The 16,931-nt window shown below is 40.3% G+C and overlaps 2 protein-coding genes and 2 pseudogenes across 5 annotated transcripts; 1 reads left to right on the top strand and 3 right to left on the bottom strand.

Moving 5' to 3' along the window:
- The first annotated feature begins 1,577 nt into the window (after positions 1 to 1,577).
- LOC103714313 (uncharacterized) lies at positions 1,578 to 2,431 on the top strand. Its single transcript, XM_008801518.6, has one exon. It carries the CDS (start codon positions 1,623 to 1,625, stop codon positions 2,232 to 2,234), a length of 612 nt encoding a protein of 203 aa, XP_008799740.4. The 5' UTR covers positions 1,578 to 1,622; the 3' UTR covers positions 2,235 to 2,431.
- Positions 2,432 to 4,576: 2,145 nt separating this feature from the next.
- On the bottom strand, positions 4,577 to 8,689 carry LOC103714277 (Nuclear transport factor 2 (NTF2) family protein). Of its 2 annotated transcripts, XM_088720575.1 has the most exons (7): positions 8,554 to 8,689; positions 8,264 to 8,347; positions 8,099 to 8,138; positions 6,256 to 6,324; positions 6,050 to 6,159; positions 5,225 to 5,396; positions 4,577 to 5,100 (listed from the first exon to the last, which is right to left on the bottom strand). In XM_088720575.1, exons 1-6 carry the CDS (start codon positions 8,643 to 8,645, stop codon positions 5,261 to 5,263), a joined length of 531 nt encoding a protein of 176 aa, XP_088576701.1. In that variant the 5' UTR covers positions 8,646 to 8,689; the 3' UTR covers positions 4,577 to 5,100; positions 5,225 to 5,260. The 2 variants fall into 2 exon arrangements, with proteins under 2 accessions (XP_088576701.1, XP_008799692.1); XM_008801470.5 differs by having other exon boundaries at positions 4,577 to 5,396.
- Positions 8,690 to 8,823: 134 nt separating this feature from the next.
- On the bottom strand, positions 8,824 to 10,682 carry LOC103714279 (NDR1/HIN1-like protein 10 pseudogene; annotated as a pseudogene). The gene is made up of 2 exons (XR_016400381.1): positions 9,765 to 10,682; positions 8,824 to 8,963 (listed from the first exon to the last, which is right to left on the bottom strand). The product of XR_016400381.1 is annotated as an NDR1/HIN1-like protein 10 pseudogene (transcript).
- Positions 10,683 to 15,305: 4,623 nt separating this feature from the next.
- Positions 15,306 to 16,353, bottom strand: LOC103714314 (NDR1/HIN1-like protein 10 pseudogene; annotated as a pseudogene). Its single transcript, XR_015977514.2, has one exon. The product of XR_015977514.2 is annotated as an NDR1/HIN1-like protein 10 pseudogene (transcript).
- Positions 16,354 to 16,931: the final 578 nt, after the last annotated feature.

Raw genomic sequence — 16,931 nt, 5'->3', positions numbered from 1 at the left:
TATATATAATTTACTGTATAATTTTATATTAAAGTTCTAGGGCATCTGATCCAGCAACAAAAATTCAAGCTAACTGAATTGCTTATAAGATAAGATTAAGCAGAACACGATAAAAGTAAGCATTCTAGGTCAATAGCATTGGTTTTTTATACATTTTTTAAGTTGTCGGAGTAGATATATACTGTTAACATATTAACTACTTTGTTAGTGATCTCAACGGCACTTCCATACAATTAGAAAGGGATACGAGATATAATAACTACTTGACAAAAATCGTGATATAATAATTTATAGACTTAGACATCTCGCCTTTACATCAAACCATCGCCTGCAGCCTCAGGTGCCAAGCTTGGTCTACTCGAGGCCACGGATGTTTTGGCTTTTTTTGGGTTCCAACGGCATGAAATGCCATAGACTAGTGAAGTGTCGCTAGAGTGTATTTTCACCGTAGACAGGCTAATGGTACTAATCTTAGTCACATTCAGCAAAAACATGTTAAAGGTGCTTTGGTATGAATTTTAGGATATCATGATAGATTACTATATACTTTATGAGTAAGAAAGGGTGAATCGATCTGAAAAGACTGTTTCAAGCCGAACCGATCAAGAACCGAAATAGTTTGGACGATTAGAAGAGAAGAACTTCTCCTAAAATTTCAATAGGGGAGGAGAGGCTCGGAATGCGCAACAGAGCTTAGAATAGGTATAGAGAGTATTCAAAAGAAGAAAAAGATCCTCTCTTCCTCTCCGACTCTCCCTCTTCTGTTGTCCCTCTCCAACTCTCCCTTTTTTTTCTCTCTCCCTGAAGCCCTACATGATCTTAAGCTCTCTTATCTTTGTTGCTTAATTGCTGCAGCTAGTATGGTAGTACTATGTATGAGAAAAGCGAGATTCTAAGCCTCTCATTTTTAGTTGCTTGGTTGAAAAGGCAGTGCCAAAGTTTCAAAGGTGATTGGAACTTGGATGAAAGGTGCTCCTTATCCCTCTCTCCTTTTGTTTCAATACGTCCGAGAATGGAATGGTGCAAGCCGACCGGTACGAATTTTGGTATTGATTCCATAGATCTTGCTATTAAGTATAATTTCGTCGGTTGTGATCTTATTAGAGCTATTGAAATCTTATATGTACAACTTCTTATATTGTAATCTTATCTTAATCTTCATAGTTATACTAAAAAAAATAATCTAGAGTCTCAAAAAACTATAGCAAAAAAATATAAAAAACAAATACACATTTAAAAAGGTCGAATTAATTATTTATCTGCAGGCCATCAATTAGCAAACTGATTAGATAAAATTATATACGGTAATCTCGGCCTAAATTCTCGGCCTAAATTCTGAGGGTGTATTTATCGATTCCCGATAAAAACACCCTCCTCTCCTTAAAATCGACCCGTCCACATCACACATATCACTCCCTTGCCGTCCACGTCACCCAAACGGCTGCTAAACCGGCGACACCCAGTCATCCGTACGGCCTCCCTCCCTCAGCCTCCCACAGCCTTCACCGGCTCAGCCAGTATCCGGTCATCCCAACCCCATTTAAACCCCACCTCTCCCCGTCAGGAGTTCTCTAATTCCATTACTGGTCCTTTTCCTTCTCCTAAATTGTTTTCGCTCCGCCATGAGCGGCCTCACGAAGTTCGGCCTCGCCCTCCTCTTGGTCTTCTGTTTCTCTCTTTTAGGCTTCTTTTCCGAGATCCTCTACGTCATCTGGCGCAGGCGTCAGCGGCTCCGGCGAAGCTCCGCTTCCTCCAGAGACCCCGAAATCTCTGGCGCCGGCGGGGGTGGCCCCTCCTTCAAGGAGCTCCTCCTCTACTTCCTCTGCTGGAAGAACCAGTCCCGCGTCGAGCCGGCCTCCTTCGCTGCCGCGTCCCCGGCATTCTCTGCAGCCGCTTCTCTCGCCGCCCCGCCGGCGGCCACGACGAAGACAGCGTCTTCGGCGGCGGCGGAGGAGGAGTGCGAGCTGGCGCGCTGGCACGCGATGTGCTTCGGGCCGTCGAGGGTGCTGTACACGATCAAGGAGGAGAAGGAGGAGGTGGAGTCCGACGGCGGGATGGGGGTCTCCGGCGACGAGTTGGCGGAGACGCCGTTCTCGACCCCAGGAGCGTCGCCGGCGTTCTACACGCCGACATCGTCTCCAACGCGCGCGGCGGCGGAGTCCGGCAGAGATCCGAAGGTTCCGTCGGGTGGCGAGGAGGCCGGAGCTGTCTCGCCGGTGGCGGAGCGAGTGTAGGGGGCGAAGGGGCTTCAAGGACATGAAACGTCATGTCGTAGACTCGTACGAAATAGTTGGAAAAATTTGCGGCACTCTTTAAGTAATTACTAGTAATGCTAGGTAACCTTTTGTAATTTTCTCTCCTCAACTTTTACCACTCGTAGCAGGGTAAAAAGATTATAGAAGTAATTGCCTTTTTGTGAAATAATTTTACTAACAAGAGGGGGGGGGGGGGGGGGGGGGGGGGGGGGGTGGGGGGGGCGTGATTGGGGAAGGCAGCTTGGCAGTGGGAGTAGTAATGGTGTGCCATGGACTCCATGTCATGTTTGGTGATGGGTGCAGTAATTGCTCTCCCTAATTATTAAATGCTCTCTCTCTCCCCCCCCCCCCCCCCCCCCCCCCCCCCCCCCCCCCCCCCTTCCTCTATTATTTTATTATTATTATTATTATTTTATTATTTTATTTTATTTTTGTTTTGATTTTTCTTCCTTATAAACGTTAGCTGAATGATGTATATTGTAGTAGCCGTTACGCTCAAGTTATGCACGGTTGGTTGCACTTGCATTCATCTTGGGCTAACAATCATCAGCACTGACCATTTGTTTTCTTCTTGGATTTGGTACGCAAGTTTGTGGCATCTCTAATATTGTGCATGTTGCATCGGGAGAAATAGCTAGGACTGTTATCATAATTTGTTTGTAGAAGAGAATTTGATATAGAGAAAGGAAACGTGCACGAGGTTCTATAGGAAAGATTCGTGTCCTTGAAAGTGTGACTTTTCAGGCTGCTCTGATGTCCATTTTGTTTCCTTTCGGTCAGCTTTAATTTGTATGGGTTCCCCGGCAAATTCTAATCAGGTCCAAACTACATGGGAGCTTTTAGTTTCCAATTTGTTTGAACCAAATGTTTCAACTGAGAATAGAGGTGGGGGAGCCATCTAATTTTCGATATTGGTACCAAAGCATGATATATGTGGATGACGAGATTGGTGAAGGCAGACTCTCTAGGGCTCTAGCATGAAGCAGAATTCTCATTCTGTGCTGCTAGTGTGACTGAAGTCAGTGGACAGCAAGTGTTGTGTGACCTCAGTCATACCAGAGCTAGGAGCAATGCTAATTGGAAGACTGATCAATAAGCAAGCAAACTTCAAGGAGCAGCACCTGCTTCTTCTTTCTTTTTGTTTCTTGTGAGAAAGGTGCAGCACCTTGAGCATGGACCTATAACTCTGAAATTAGACTAGGTTGCTTGGCAGGGATTCTAAGATTTGACCATCAGAACATTTACTAAATTCGGGCCACCAATCACAGTGTTGACAGTGAACAAGAAGCGTCGGCCTTTTCTGATTCTGTTGGATGTATTCGTGCACTTATTCTACGATTATCTGTTGTAGCAAAAAAAAAAAAAAAAAAAAAAACAAGAAGAAATGTGGACATGATGCCTTACCACATACCAATATTGTTGGTGCGAGAGTCCGCCAACAACAGATGTGAATCTGATGGCTTGCACATCCTAGCGGATTCCGTCAAATTAGGGCCTATCTGGATAATCTCGTGCAATTCAACAGAATGCACAAAAACACCGGCCAAGTAAAATTCATTTAACAGTATTAACAGGAATTTTTTCATAGTAGGCCGGTCCGAATTCTATAGAAAGAAGAAAAAAAAAATGATCTCACCTTATTTTTGTCACCCTAAAGGAATGGATTTATAGAGGTCTCATTGACATGGGCTGGGCCAGTTTTCGTATTCAGTGTTTAAAAGATATGTGTTGGATGAGCTTTGCCCGAATCTTACAGAGATTTTGACCTAACTGTAGACATATCCAAACAGGCCCAATCTACCCTGAGAAGTATGCACATCTATCTCACATGGATGCTGTGCACAAGGTGTAGAGATATAGAGATGGACTACCCTTCTCTTAGGAGTGAGGGTACCTGCCCTTAGCTTTCTATCCAATAAATCTGAATCTAGACAGCTTGAACATCCTGGTATCTGCCCTTAGCTTTCTATGCAATAAATCTGAATCTAGACAGCTTGGACATCCTAGAGGACTCCGTCAACTTAATACACAGGAGCTCACGCCCAAGGTACCTTTTTTCACACCAACAAGAAGGAAAATGAGGGGGATACTCACATAAAACCCTTGATTCTCTTTACAAGAACTATAACCCATTTATCTCACATGGACACCTTTGCAGCATTCCATAAAGCCTATCTTTACTATTATAGTACCTACTTCCTTTGAATCTTTATGGTGGGTTTATCTCTTGAACCGATTGCTGGTAAACCTATATATGTCCACACTTTTGCAATAACATCTACAATAAGCGTTTAACAAATGAACATAACAAAGAACAAAACTAAAATTGAGTGTTAATATTCATTAAATCTATTCACAATCCATTAAATACTCCATCCCAAATTAAACCACGTATAGTGTACACTCTGTAGATCTCCATTGAGATCCGATCAGGTTTACATTGAATAACAAAGATTCCATATCGATGATTCGAGCAATTGGATGTGGTCTACTATCTCTAAATTGCTTATATACTAAAATCATATAATTTATAAATTTCTAACCTATATATTAAGTGATCATAAAATATATATAACTTAATTTTGTTTAGACCATCCAATGTTTTGACAACTTGATGCATATGCTAGAAATCTTTGAATTACATGATTTTTTTTATGTGTAAGCAATTTAGAGATAGTAGATCACATTCAATGGATCAATGTCGAATATCCATTGTCCAATATGGATTAATCCCTCTCTTTCTCTATGTATGTACACATGTAGCATATCTTCAAGCCACAGAAGCTCTTACGTTCTCTTCCAGCCACCCTCTGAACTTCCAGACCGGGAAGGTTGCTGTTGCATCCTATTTTAAACATTGGGACCAACAAAACATTACTTCAATTAGAATAATGGCAGCAAACCAGGCGGACACACAGGTAGTCTATGAACACATTTCTTTCAAATTTGGGAACATGATAGCCAGAAACCTATAATAAAATCTGGGTAGCATTTAATAGTGAATTTTATGTGCTCGGATCCTTGCCAAAACCCATCATAGCATGAGTGACAAGCATTGAACCCCTGCGCGTAATTTCAGCTAGTCGTCCTACCAATGGCAGCTTGACTGTGTCCTTGTTCTTCAGAGGCTTCTTGTCCCACCTGTAATGGATGTAGGATGGATCAGCTTGTGTCATCCCATTAGTGTAAGAAACCAGACTACTTTTATCGAAAGTGCAACTTCTAACAATCTAGTTGCCTAGGATAAAGAGAACTCTGTCATTTTTAACTAAAGAACTGGAGTTTAGTTTATCATAGCATGTCTCCCAGATATTGGATCTATACTAGTTGAAAGGTCAATACTCAATACTAAACTTCTTAAGCTTTTGAAATAGCACAAAAAATGACAGATATACCAAAAAATATTCTGTATTTTCACCTTCTCCTGAACAAGCTAAAGTGTTAATCTAATCTACATAGAAATGAGCTACAAACATATTAAGAGACGGCATAATGTGTCCAAGAACAACCCTGCATACATTGCAATGTGTTCTTCTCCCCTCAAGTTTTGATATTGGAAATGAGCACTAAAGCACCAAATTTAAAAGAATAATTACAATAGAATCTGGAAATCCAAATGACAAAAACATGCTTATTCTATCAACTACAATCTAAGTGATTATTCAACCATGACCGCAGATCATAAGAGTAATGCAAAAGTGGCGCTCTCAGTTTTATGCATTTATCAAAATTGTTTGCTGAAGAAAAAAATTGCAAAACAGAAATAAACAACTTGAAAGAAAATTGGAACTGACCAGTCTTCATGGCGAACAACCTTTCCTTCAACAATATTGAGTCTGATAAGTGATGTCAAATCCACATCTCTCCCAAAAATTTTGTAGTGTTGCTTGTTGTCAATCAAAATCTGAATCAAATGCATGAAAAATTATATGTCTATGTAATGAGAAATAGCCATGCATGCATATTTTAAAAAAATAACAAGGTAAATGTTAATCCAGACCTCGACTTTTCCTGGTGCAATAACATTTTCTTGTATGCTGTATTCCACAATTCTAGATTCACTGAATACCTGAAATATATCGAATCATCTCATTCAAAAAATAGAAAGAAGAGTCTGTCACTGGTACAATATTCCTCGTACCAATATTCCAAGTTAGGTAGGTGAGAGTAGCTGAAAATATAAACTTCTTGTAAAGCAGCATCAATAGTGCAAAGACCAGATTAGTTTAAAATTTGCCAACAATGCAGAATTTAAAAGCATGGACTGGTGAAAAGCTGTGACAAAAGTGGCTTCACTGGTTCAGTTTAAGTCTTCATTTAGCATGGACTCAAGCACATGTAATAGGGAGGAAAAAGCACTAAAATCTTTTGGCTATATACATGCATCACAGATGATCAGTTCATGTTAGATTCATATAAGAACACAGTCCATCTGGAATAAGCAAGAATAATTTAGATTTTAGCATCTATATGACTTCCCTGACATAGCGATCTTCATCCTGTCAAATAATATATACATTGTCCTCTTGAAATAGATATTAGTATAGACTCAGATGCTAAGGTACTTCAATATAAAAAAAGGAGAAAAATCAAGTTTAACATAAAGCAGTAGAGTGTATTGAATTAATCAACTGCAGAGAACAAAATGAGGATGATTACAGCTCAATTTTGAATACTGACTCAAGAAAATATTTCATTTTTATGTTTTAACAGTGGATAGAACATTTTTCTAAAAAAGAGCTCTAGATAAAATATTCCAACACACCAAAATAAAACAAAAAACATAATATCTGATTTAGTGCATGCATTTGTCAATTTAATTTAAAATTGATGAGAAAGACATGCACAGGAACTCGCATCTCATGTTATTTAAGGCCCCAAGTCCTGCTGGTCTCAGTCAAGGGGTTCGATGTAGTCTCACTTCCAAGGGGTTGTTAGACATGTCACCTACTTGAGTATGTTTACCTTAAAATTAAATGAAGAAATTCAAAGTTACTACTAAGCTTTTTGCTATGTCAATCTGACCACCTCCATGTCCTACATATGCCTATGAACAACCAATAATGATGGTGGTGTCGAATTCCAGTATTTTCCATAGGAAAAAGTGATTAAACCCTGATACTATTAGGGAGTCCTGTTTTCCAACTCCTAGTGTGGAACAGAAAGAAAAAATAGTTGATACGAATAGGGAAATGCAAAACTTATATTAGATAAAAAGCAAGATATATATACATAAAACAAGAAATAAAATAGTTGATAAGATTGGGGATATGCAAAACTTGCATTTGACAAAACAAAGATATACATTAAAGATCCTCTAGATGCCTCTTGCCCTTGTGAATTTTTTGCTTCGAATCTCGAAACGTCAACCCGAACCCTTGTCTTATGAATAAACCTTGACCAGTTAAAATCAAAGTTCCGATCAAACTTGTGGATACCAAAGAGACTAATACATTCCATAGCTTATTAAGACTGAAAATAGCAGAACTTAAAATTGCAGATAGTACGTGCAGCAATTGGCATCAATTGCAACTAACAGGAAGGAGGGGAAAACAAGTAGCTAAATCCCCAAAAAATAATGGCCAAAAATCAAGAAACATATATAAGCTTTTTTTACTAACCAAATGGCACAAATATTGTTATCAAACTTCATTTATTTTACTGATATCTCACCTTCAGCTACGTCTCCTATCAGATTGAATCTAACTTTACCCAACTTTGCCAAGATGAATGAAGAAATAATATATCCTATCAGATTAAATCTGACTTGACTCAAATTTGCCAAGAAGAACAAATAACTAATATAGCTACAAAAGGATAGCCAATGAACAGTAGACTGGAACCTTGGAGAGCGAATAGAATGCCGATTTGATCTGCTTCACCCTGCAAAGCACAACACAATTTTCCAATCAAACAGTTCGCTACCAAGAACAAGAATGGAAACCAACATAGCCTCCCATCCCTAAAATAGCTCAAGAAGAAGAAGAAGAAGAAGAGTAGCTACTTACCCATGAGCACACATGAGCGGATCCTCAAAAGTCGCATTCGGAGCATATATTTCAAAGTCTCGAGCCGTTGCCCGTGAACCATATCTGGAGAAAAATAAAAAAGACAGAGCAAATCCTTATAGCCTCAGTTCCTAAAATTAAAACACGATATTTGGTGTCGTTCGGGACCCCCCAAAAAAAGGTCCTTCTTTTTTCTTTCGGATTTCTCGATCCATTATGGGAGAAGGCAATAAAATTTTCGATTTCATCCGGAGAGAATGGGAGGAGGACTGAGGAGAGATCAAACTCACAGGTTGAGAAGGTGAGGGATGAGGTATTCGGAGAGTGATTTCTTGAACATGGGACCGTCGAATTCCTGCTCTCTTCTCGTCCGATCGTCCATTCCACCTAAAACCTTGCTTCCTGGAGAATTGCAGCGTTTATCGGAGAAATAATACTAGTAGTTCGATCATAGGAGCGAGGGAGAGAATGGAGGAAGAAGTTGAGAGAAAGGGTGGGGCCCTCATCGGGTGTGGCTCGGACAGTGCAGCGTGGCGAGTTTGCCGCCTTGTTCGTCCTTGTGGCGGGCCGGCGAGGGCCCGATCCAGGTCCGCTTCGGCCGGCCATTCTTTTCTTTTCCTTCTTCTACTGTCTAAAAACGGAAAAGTCACAGGCCGCGAGTTCCAAGCTCACGCCGATTTCGGCCCGGATTTCTCCATTTCTGAGAATGACCCAATATTGTTACCATGTTAAAATATATTTTACAAAATATTATATTATCATACGTGTGCAAGAGGGGGAATTCATTTTTCATATAAAAAAAATCATCACCAGGAACCAATATTTTAAATTGTTATTATAGAAATAAACAAGATTCAAAACTAGCATACATTTGTTTTTTAATATTTTTTATAAAATAAAATATTAAATAAAGTAATTTAATACACGTCTCTCCTTGGACCTACGTGTAAAAAAAAAAGTGCCCGTCGATTGGTCGCCAGAGATTCCTATTAAATAAATATACGAGGAAAAGGTGGCAAGCAACCTCGTTGTCACGCACACGTAGTGCTCCGGTGGGCGTGGGTTGGTCAAACTTGACCAAATTCGTCCCCATCGACAAACCTTCCCCGGTAGCAACGCTTTTGCAGTCGCAAAACCGCGCCCTTCGGTGAAACAAACCATGTTTCAGATCGATAAATTACAAGACTTTTGGTCAGCACTTGTCGACCATGATCAAGAAAACTAGAGCTTCCTGCAGTCATTTCTGACATGGATAGGAATCCAGTCCACATCTCAACAATATACCACTAATTAATCCTGCATTTGTTGATGAATTCATGATGATAAACAACGAAACACCAAAGCGCACATATATTTTGCGATGTCACACACCTTGTTCTCAGTATTATAATCAAATTTTATATAAGAACAAGCGCAAAAAATGAATGAGCACCGTGAAGAACTGAAATACATGATTGCAGCTACCCAAAGGGACAAACAATGAATGAACAACACTACCAACCCCTCCGGAGATCACGAGAAGCTGCCCACGCTGCACTCGGTCCTTGTAAACCCGGCGGCCACCGAGGTGATATTAGACGGCACCGGAAGCCTCAGATAACAGTCCACCTCCGGCACATACACGGCGCTCTGTATGACTATCATCTTTAACCTAACCTTTGTGTTGATCTTTATACTGATGTGGAAGAAACCCTCACCCTTCTCCCTGTCAAAAGTTCCATTGACCGAGTTCCCGAGCACCAAATTCTGGCCTTGGAAGCTTGGGTGGAGCGCCACCGTGCTCTTGCGGGGCTGGTGGAACTTGGGGAGGCTCTGGTACCCAAACCGGGACCCGTCATACGAGGCGAAGGCCTCGACACGTTCGTAGTATAAGCCAGCCTTGTTGGGATTCCTGATGCTCATGTTAAGGGCAAGATCATAGTAGAGGGTGTGGTTTTGAGCAAGGTCGAAGCGGGCGAGTTGTGCATTCTCGACGTAGACATGGAGGTCACGGGGCTGGAAGATAAGCCAGAGGATGAGAACAATAATGCCTAGGACGATGAGGACGAGAGTGATGGCCTTAAAAATGGAGCACAGAAGGCGGTAGGGCTTGCAGCCCGGAGGAATGGCTCGGCCGCTGCGACGGTGAGATTGCTGGGGAGGGATTGAGGGACCGTAGTAGGAGTTATTCAAGGAAGGTTCTTTGTTTTCCGCCATTTGTGTGCTTCGGATCTAGGGAGGTAGTTAATGGGAAAGGAGAAAACTAAGGGTGTATAGGTTTATAGACGTCGAAGGTTTTGGGAATCCGTTGATGTTTGTGGACTTCAACGTTCGGTGGAGGTTTGATTGAAGAGCTGGAGGTAGGCATGGAAGAAAAGTTATAGTGCAACTTTGCAAACGGGGAATGGACGCTTAGACAGAGGGCTCCAAAGGGAGTTGTGGACGCACGTCATTTTTGACAGCGTCCCATTGCGCCCTCCTCTTATTCTTGGCTTCTTCTGTGAGCGTGGCCCACTGGCCCTGGATCATCTAGTTATGTTTGACCAGGACGATGTTTGAATGTGTTTTTGGTTGCATGCGAAGGTAGTGAGTCATCCAACACAATTTGGTCAAGGAAAGTTTAAAAATTAGTTGTCAAGGAAAGATCACGTACATTTGGTCAAATCAGATCTTTCCTCCTTAACCTGGTCGTTATACGTGTGAATTAAATACTAACCCCCTTTAAGCAGTCCCCTTGCTTATAATTTGTGCATCAATTAAGGAACAGTTGGTGCTTGTTTTTTTTTTAGAAAAAAAAAAACAAGAAGGTTGAGCAACACACACACTGATATATATATATATGGTGCAAGTGGTAGGCATGAACCCGACAAATTTTTGAGTTCCGGCCAGTCCGGACTGATTATAGTTTCCTAGGTTCAGCTAACCATCCAGGTATTAGAAGCTTGACGTTGGGGGACCGAGAATTTGGTTTTACTGCTAAGGCTACAAACAAGGCAGGTTGGACAGGGCCACTTCCCTACCCAAACTTTGTTCGAAATTTTTTTAGGCCTCAAGTTGCTTCCTTAGAAAGAAGTAGAGGGCGGCGGCGGCGGCAATATTTTTACCGAACACCCCAGCAAATTGGCATTTTAATCTCTTTCAAAGGTTTTTTTTTTGATCGGTAAATTTTGAAGGACGCAACATTTTTTATTTTTATTTTATTATGGTACAGCATGAGATTGCACATAACAAAGAAAAACAAAAGCTACAAACATCAAAATGCATTGCCAAATTTTGAGCCATGGAGCACCAGGTTGGTACTTTCCACAGCTGGGGGAAATGTCGCGCATCCTTCGTTACATTTTGATAGAAAAAAGATTGGTACGTCCCTCGACCTCTTGTAAAACCACCAATCATCGTATCCCATGTGGCATTTTTTTTAGCGGTAAATGGAATAATTTCTAGTCATGGGTTGGGGCCCCGTAGCATTCCTTCATAATGAGTGAAAATATGCCAAGTTATAACCCCTGAAAAAAAAAAGTACCAGACAATTGTATGCGAAAGAGCTGCTTTTTGATCCACATGTTGCTTCCAACGTAGACGCAAAGGATAACACCTGAAAAAAAGGTACATTTATGGGCCGCATAGAAAATGAGAAATCACCCAATCCAAAGTTGCCGAGCTAGTATTTTTTTTTTTTTTTGATAAACCGACATCTCACTTTATATTGCGAGTACACCCTAAAGCATCAAAATATAAAATACGGACTAGACCCTATGGAATGAGGAGAAGTCAACCCAGTCAACCGTGCTGTTCGCTTTCCGTAATACATATATGACTCCAAATGAGTCGAAACTCTCTAAGAGGTGACCAATATTTCAGACAAGTGGATAAAGCTCTGACCTAGTACCACTTCTGATCCAATCAACCACTATAGCCGAATCACCCTCCAATAGCATCCGCCGAGACTCCAGATGTACTCTAGCATGAACGAGGTCCTCCTACACCGCACACAGCTCCGCCACATGGACCGACTCATCAAAGATGCATAAAAACTATTACCATGGAATAAAAGGGACCTGCCAAGCTAGCATAACTTGGACCATTCCACTCATCCCACGTTAGATAGGAAAATGGGAGAGCCAGAATGAGCAACATAACATGCCGAGCGCGTGCTGTCTCAAGTAACCAGCCACAGCCGCAGCTGCTGCATTCGTAAACTAAATTGATTCCATACGAACAGGACAAACGTATTGCATCCACTGCCTCCGTATTAATAAAATGATCCATGTACTTGACGCTACTTACCCATGTGGCATTTTTTTAGCGGGAAATAGAATAACTTCTGGTCATAGGTTGGGGTCCCATAGCAATCATTCATAATGACTGAAAAAATATGCCAAGTTAAAACGCATGTAAGATTATCATAAGAACAATGTGAGATTCTCTCATATAAAATTTACTTTGAAACTAGGCTCTATAGTTACATTTTAATATGAATAATTTAAATAAAATAAACATAATAAATATAGAATATCATGATTTTGAAATCATATCTACCAATAAATTATAGTCTCTACAACTAATATAAAAACAAATGAACATAACGAATATAAGAAAATAATGTTTATATGTCAAATGTAATTTTATTACAGAGATAATGTATTTATATGTAAGCATGACATATCAATTTTAAGAATCTATCTAATTCTTCTTTGTTGATATTTAATTTATTTTTAATAAATATTAAGTATTCAAATTATGTAAGATATTGGAAGAAACCAACTCAAAAAATAATTACGTATTGTCATAAATATATTTTGCTACATATAAAATAAAAAAAATTCAAAGCAACATAATTTGTTATATATATGGCAAGATTCAACTTTTTTTACCATTGCAACTGTCTTTATTGATAAGTTATTTAACTTGTGGTGCTCGGTCAAAAGATGATTGTGGCAGGATATCTGTAGGGAGATATCATATTTCTATAATGATATATCAAATTTTGCACCTACAAGGCTAAATATACAAAGCAAGAATGGTTAGAATAAACAAATCTATGTGAAAATACTGGTCAAGAGGTGAAAGTAAGAAAATAATAGTTTATTCTCTAGTGGAAATATAAGGGGAAGCGAGGGGCAATATCTTATAGACAAGAGCCCAAGTGGAAGCGGAATAGTTAGGACAGAAAGTATTGCATGTTAAGATATTTGGATCCTTGAAGAGTAAAATTTCACCATCAATAAATATTTTTGTTTTTTTAAAATATTATATTGAAGCTTTGAGTAGGAAAATTTCATCATCAATAAAAAAAATTATTTTTTAAAACTAGAATATCAAACGATATTGTTTCAATGTACATCTGAATATAAAGATGTCTCCAATATTTCTTTATTAGAATTGATGAAAACATTTGAGAGTCCAACCCTGACAAGTTAAAATTTTGTTTTTACCGACACTCTTCATATGTTCGGACGCATGCTCGTATCCATAACCGGAATAAGTGCCTCGTTTAATGCAACATTAATTGGTGAGGTATTAAAGACTACGATCTTCCAAATTTTTAAGAGACATAGCTTTATAGAATATATTGCAGTTGATAGTTATAAAACTTTTATTCTAATCTTGGTGCTACCACCCTAGGCTGTTATACATTTGGGCGACTGGGGTGGACATAAATCACCCTAGCCTCCCTTTCATTAGAAAAACAAAAAAAAGAGGGGAGGGGGGTGGGGTGAAGGGGGGTGTTAACAACAAGGAATGACAAATAGCCTTACGGGAAAGGGATAGCTTCCTCCAATGAGCAGGAGAACTTATATTCTACATCAAGTGTTGTGCAGACTTAGGGCCGGAAATAGGCTTAGGCCGACCCGAAGCCCATCAGGTCGGGCCAACTTCAGGCCAGATTTGAAAAAGTTCAAATCGGGTTTGGACTTAAATATAGAGTTTATTTATTTATCGAACAAGGATTAGGTGTGCCATTGGCCCGGTCTGGGCCTGGCCCTAGCCCGAGCCCAAATAAGTCCTGAAACGGGGCTCGAATTTATGCGTGAATCAGTTTATTTTTTTATGTTGTTATTTAGAGAGAATAATGAAGAAGTAAATATTAAATTAAAATGGGTTTAGATGAGAATAATGTATCATATATTTACAGGAGAGAGCATAATTTTTAACTAGCTCATTTACTTGTGAAGCAATATTGTGAAATACCAAATTTCAATCGGGTTCGGGCTAGACCTATTTTTATGCCAAATGGATAATTTGGGTTGGGCTCAGAATTGGGCTCGAGTCTAGATTATCCAAAAATTATCGTCCCTAAACCCGACCCGAAACCTGAAAAAGATTCAGGTCAGGTTTGGTTAGGGGCATGACCTAACCCGACCTGGCCTACTTCCAGCCCTATGTAGGCTATTTAACACGAAGTGGCTATGTGGCATCCTTTCACTTGCTGAGCCTTTAGCCAAGATAGATGTGCCTAAATGTGCCACTAGCTGCTATAAATTTCTGTTTTTGGATTTCTTCCCTTGAATGCCTTCACACCAATGATATATTTTGTGATCATCTGTGCACCTCTCTTACATACGAACGTTTTTGAGAAAAAAACTACTTACTTTTAAATCATAATCTTCTCAATTTTTCTTTTAATAAAAATCTCCACCTCCTAAAAAAGAATCAATGTACCTTCCAAAGATTGCTAAATAAGTATGAACTATGACTGTTTTAACCATGCCAAAACCAATCGAAGCAACGCTGACTCCTTAATAAATTGTTAACGTCTTGCGTCTGGCTTTGGCTTGTTTCCGGCGGAACATGAGCCCTGGCCTGACAATGTTGAACGTGGACTCGGTCGCGTTTGACTAGGTCAACTCCTGGGAACTTCTATCCCGTTCCCATCGTCTATGTTCGTCGAAACGCGAGCATTTCTATTGGTAAATGTTCCACTTCTCACGTAACGAGATAGTCTATGCGATTGTATAATATTTTCCACGAACCTAATTAAGCTACCTCATTACCCGGAAATTACGCATTACAACACTCTGGTTGATGGGTCTTGAAGGGGAGAGAGTGGGGGCCGGAGAGATGGAGAATGAAATGGCCAGTTTCTTTAAATGGCCAGTTTGATTTAACCTATACGCAATAACAATAGCAGAAGAATATTACTTAAATAAAAAAAATTTAAGAGAATGAAATTTATCAACAAAATAAAGGACAATATGAATTGAAATGAAATTAGTAATCCACAACATCGCACTCGGTCCTTGTAAAGCTGGAGGCACCTGAAGTTCGATGAGCAGCTAAAGGAAGTCCCAACTCGCACTTCACTCTCATGGTGTATCGCCTTGTGGTCACCGATCCAAACTTGTATCGTACCTGCCCAATGAGCCAGATGTCCACGTTAAAGAAGCTGGTCTCGTTCTCCTTCTTGAACTCCTCGATGTCCGAATCTCCCAGTCCAATAGCCGAGTTCCCCTTCAAGACTGGGTACAGCATGGTTGTGTTCTTGTGGCCTTGGTAGAAGGAGGGGAGTGCTTCCCAATCAAACCTGTGGCCCTGGTAGTAGGGGTCGGCTTCGAGCCAATCATAACATATTCCAATCCTCTTGTTAGGGTTCCGGATGCTGATATCGGCACTAAGGTTGTAGTAGAGATTGGTGGGGCTGGTGGTTAGATTGAAGCTCGTGAGGGAGGCCTTCTCCACGCTAACTTCGACCTTGCTGGGGCGAAAGACTAGCCAAAGGACTAGGAGGGTGATGCCAAGAGCTAAACAGAAGGCTATGATGGTTTTGATAAGGGTGCTGAGGAGACAACAGTAGCAACTGCGGTGTCTTTGCTCATAGTGCTGCTCTGGAGGGATTGGAGCGCCGTAATAAGTTCTTCCCATGGCTTCTTGTCCTTGATGCATAGATAGATAGAGAAAGAGATAGAGATAGATAGAGAGAGAGAGAGAGAGAGAGAGAGAGAGAGAGAGAGAGTTTTTGTAAAGCGTTGCCTTGGAGGCGAGGATGGAGGGAGGTCGTTGAGGAATAGAAGATCGATGGAGTTCATGGGGAAGAAGGTTTAATTGTATAATTCGTAGACGAGGTCAGAGAAATTCTATCTAATAACTTGGTCAAAATAGAAGACTAGACCTGGGTACGGGTCAACTTGTACATTGGAGATCGAAGTTTCTTGGTACGTGACGCATTGACAGGATAAAAAAGAATACATCATCCTATAAGACTTGGAAGAGAAGAGATTGCTGTTAATGGGCCTAACAATAGTCCTCAAACAATAGCCCAAGACCATGTTTCCTTGCTTTGTTATCCTGGAGTCAGCTGGCTGGTTCCAAACAATAGAACCATTAATTAAAGGTCCAATTAAGTCATGCCACCTTGATCGATTTCTTGCTATGGCCTCACCAGAAACGTGCCACAAGTTGTGTTGCATGGACCCAAGCCTTGAGATTTGCTAATATATTGGTCCTCTATTGATCCAATGATCCAAAACTTACTATAATTTTTTTGTGATAGTGTTAGTTACGCATGCCTGTGGAATTCAACTGGAAAGCTACTGATCATTTTTATTTTGAGCATTGCGCAGGTCTGCATCCATCAGGGGAGTTAATAATTGCTTAATCCACAGATATGAAAGGAAAGGCCATTTGATAGAGCCGCCGGAAGAGTACTTGTTCTTCTCTCTTTTTTTTTTTCTTTTTTTTTTAATGCAAT

The sequence above is a fragment of the Phoenix dactylifera genome, chromosome 4, assembly GCF_051530095.1.
Source record: "Phoenix dactylifera cultivar Ajwa chromosome 4, Ajwa_hap1_PhDact_Kaust_v1.1, whole genome shotgun sequence".
Lineage (NCBI taxonomy): Eukaryota > Viridiplantae > Streptophyta > Magnoliopsida > Arecales > Arecaceae > Phoenix > Phoenix dactylifera.
The sequence above is the reverse complement of the archived record's forward strand: the minus strand, read 5'-3'. Positions and strand labels throughout refer to the sequence as shown.

What these genes read in the sequence shown, in the direction of transcription:
- LOC103714277 (XM_008801470.5), bottom strand. Translation starts at nt 8,645, where the DNA reads ATGGACGATCGGACGAGAAGAGAGCAGGAATTCGACGGTCCCATGTTC. An exon ending in ATCCCTCACCTTCTCAACCT is followed by an intron (nt 8,348 to 8,553) that starts GTGAGTTTGATC and finishes ATTTTTCTCCAG; the next exon opens with ATATGGTTCACGGGCAACGG. An exon ending in GTTGTTCGCCATGAAGACTG is followed by an intron (nt 5,397 to 6,049) that starts GTCAGTTCCAAT and finishes CATCCATTACAG; the next exon opens with GTGGGACAAGAAGCCTCTGA.
- LOC103714313 (XM_008801518.6), top strand. Translation starts at nt 1,623, where the DNA reads ATGAGCGGCCTCACGAAGTTCGGCCTCGCCCTCCTCTTGGTCTTCTGT.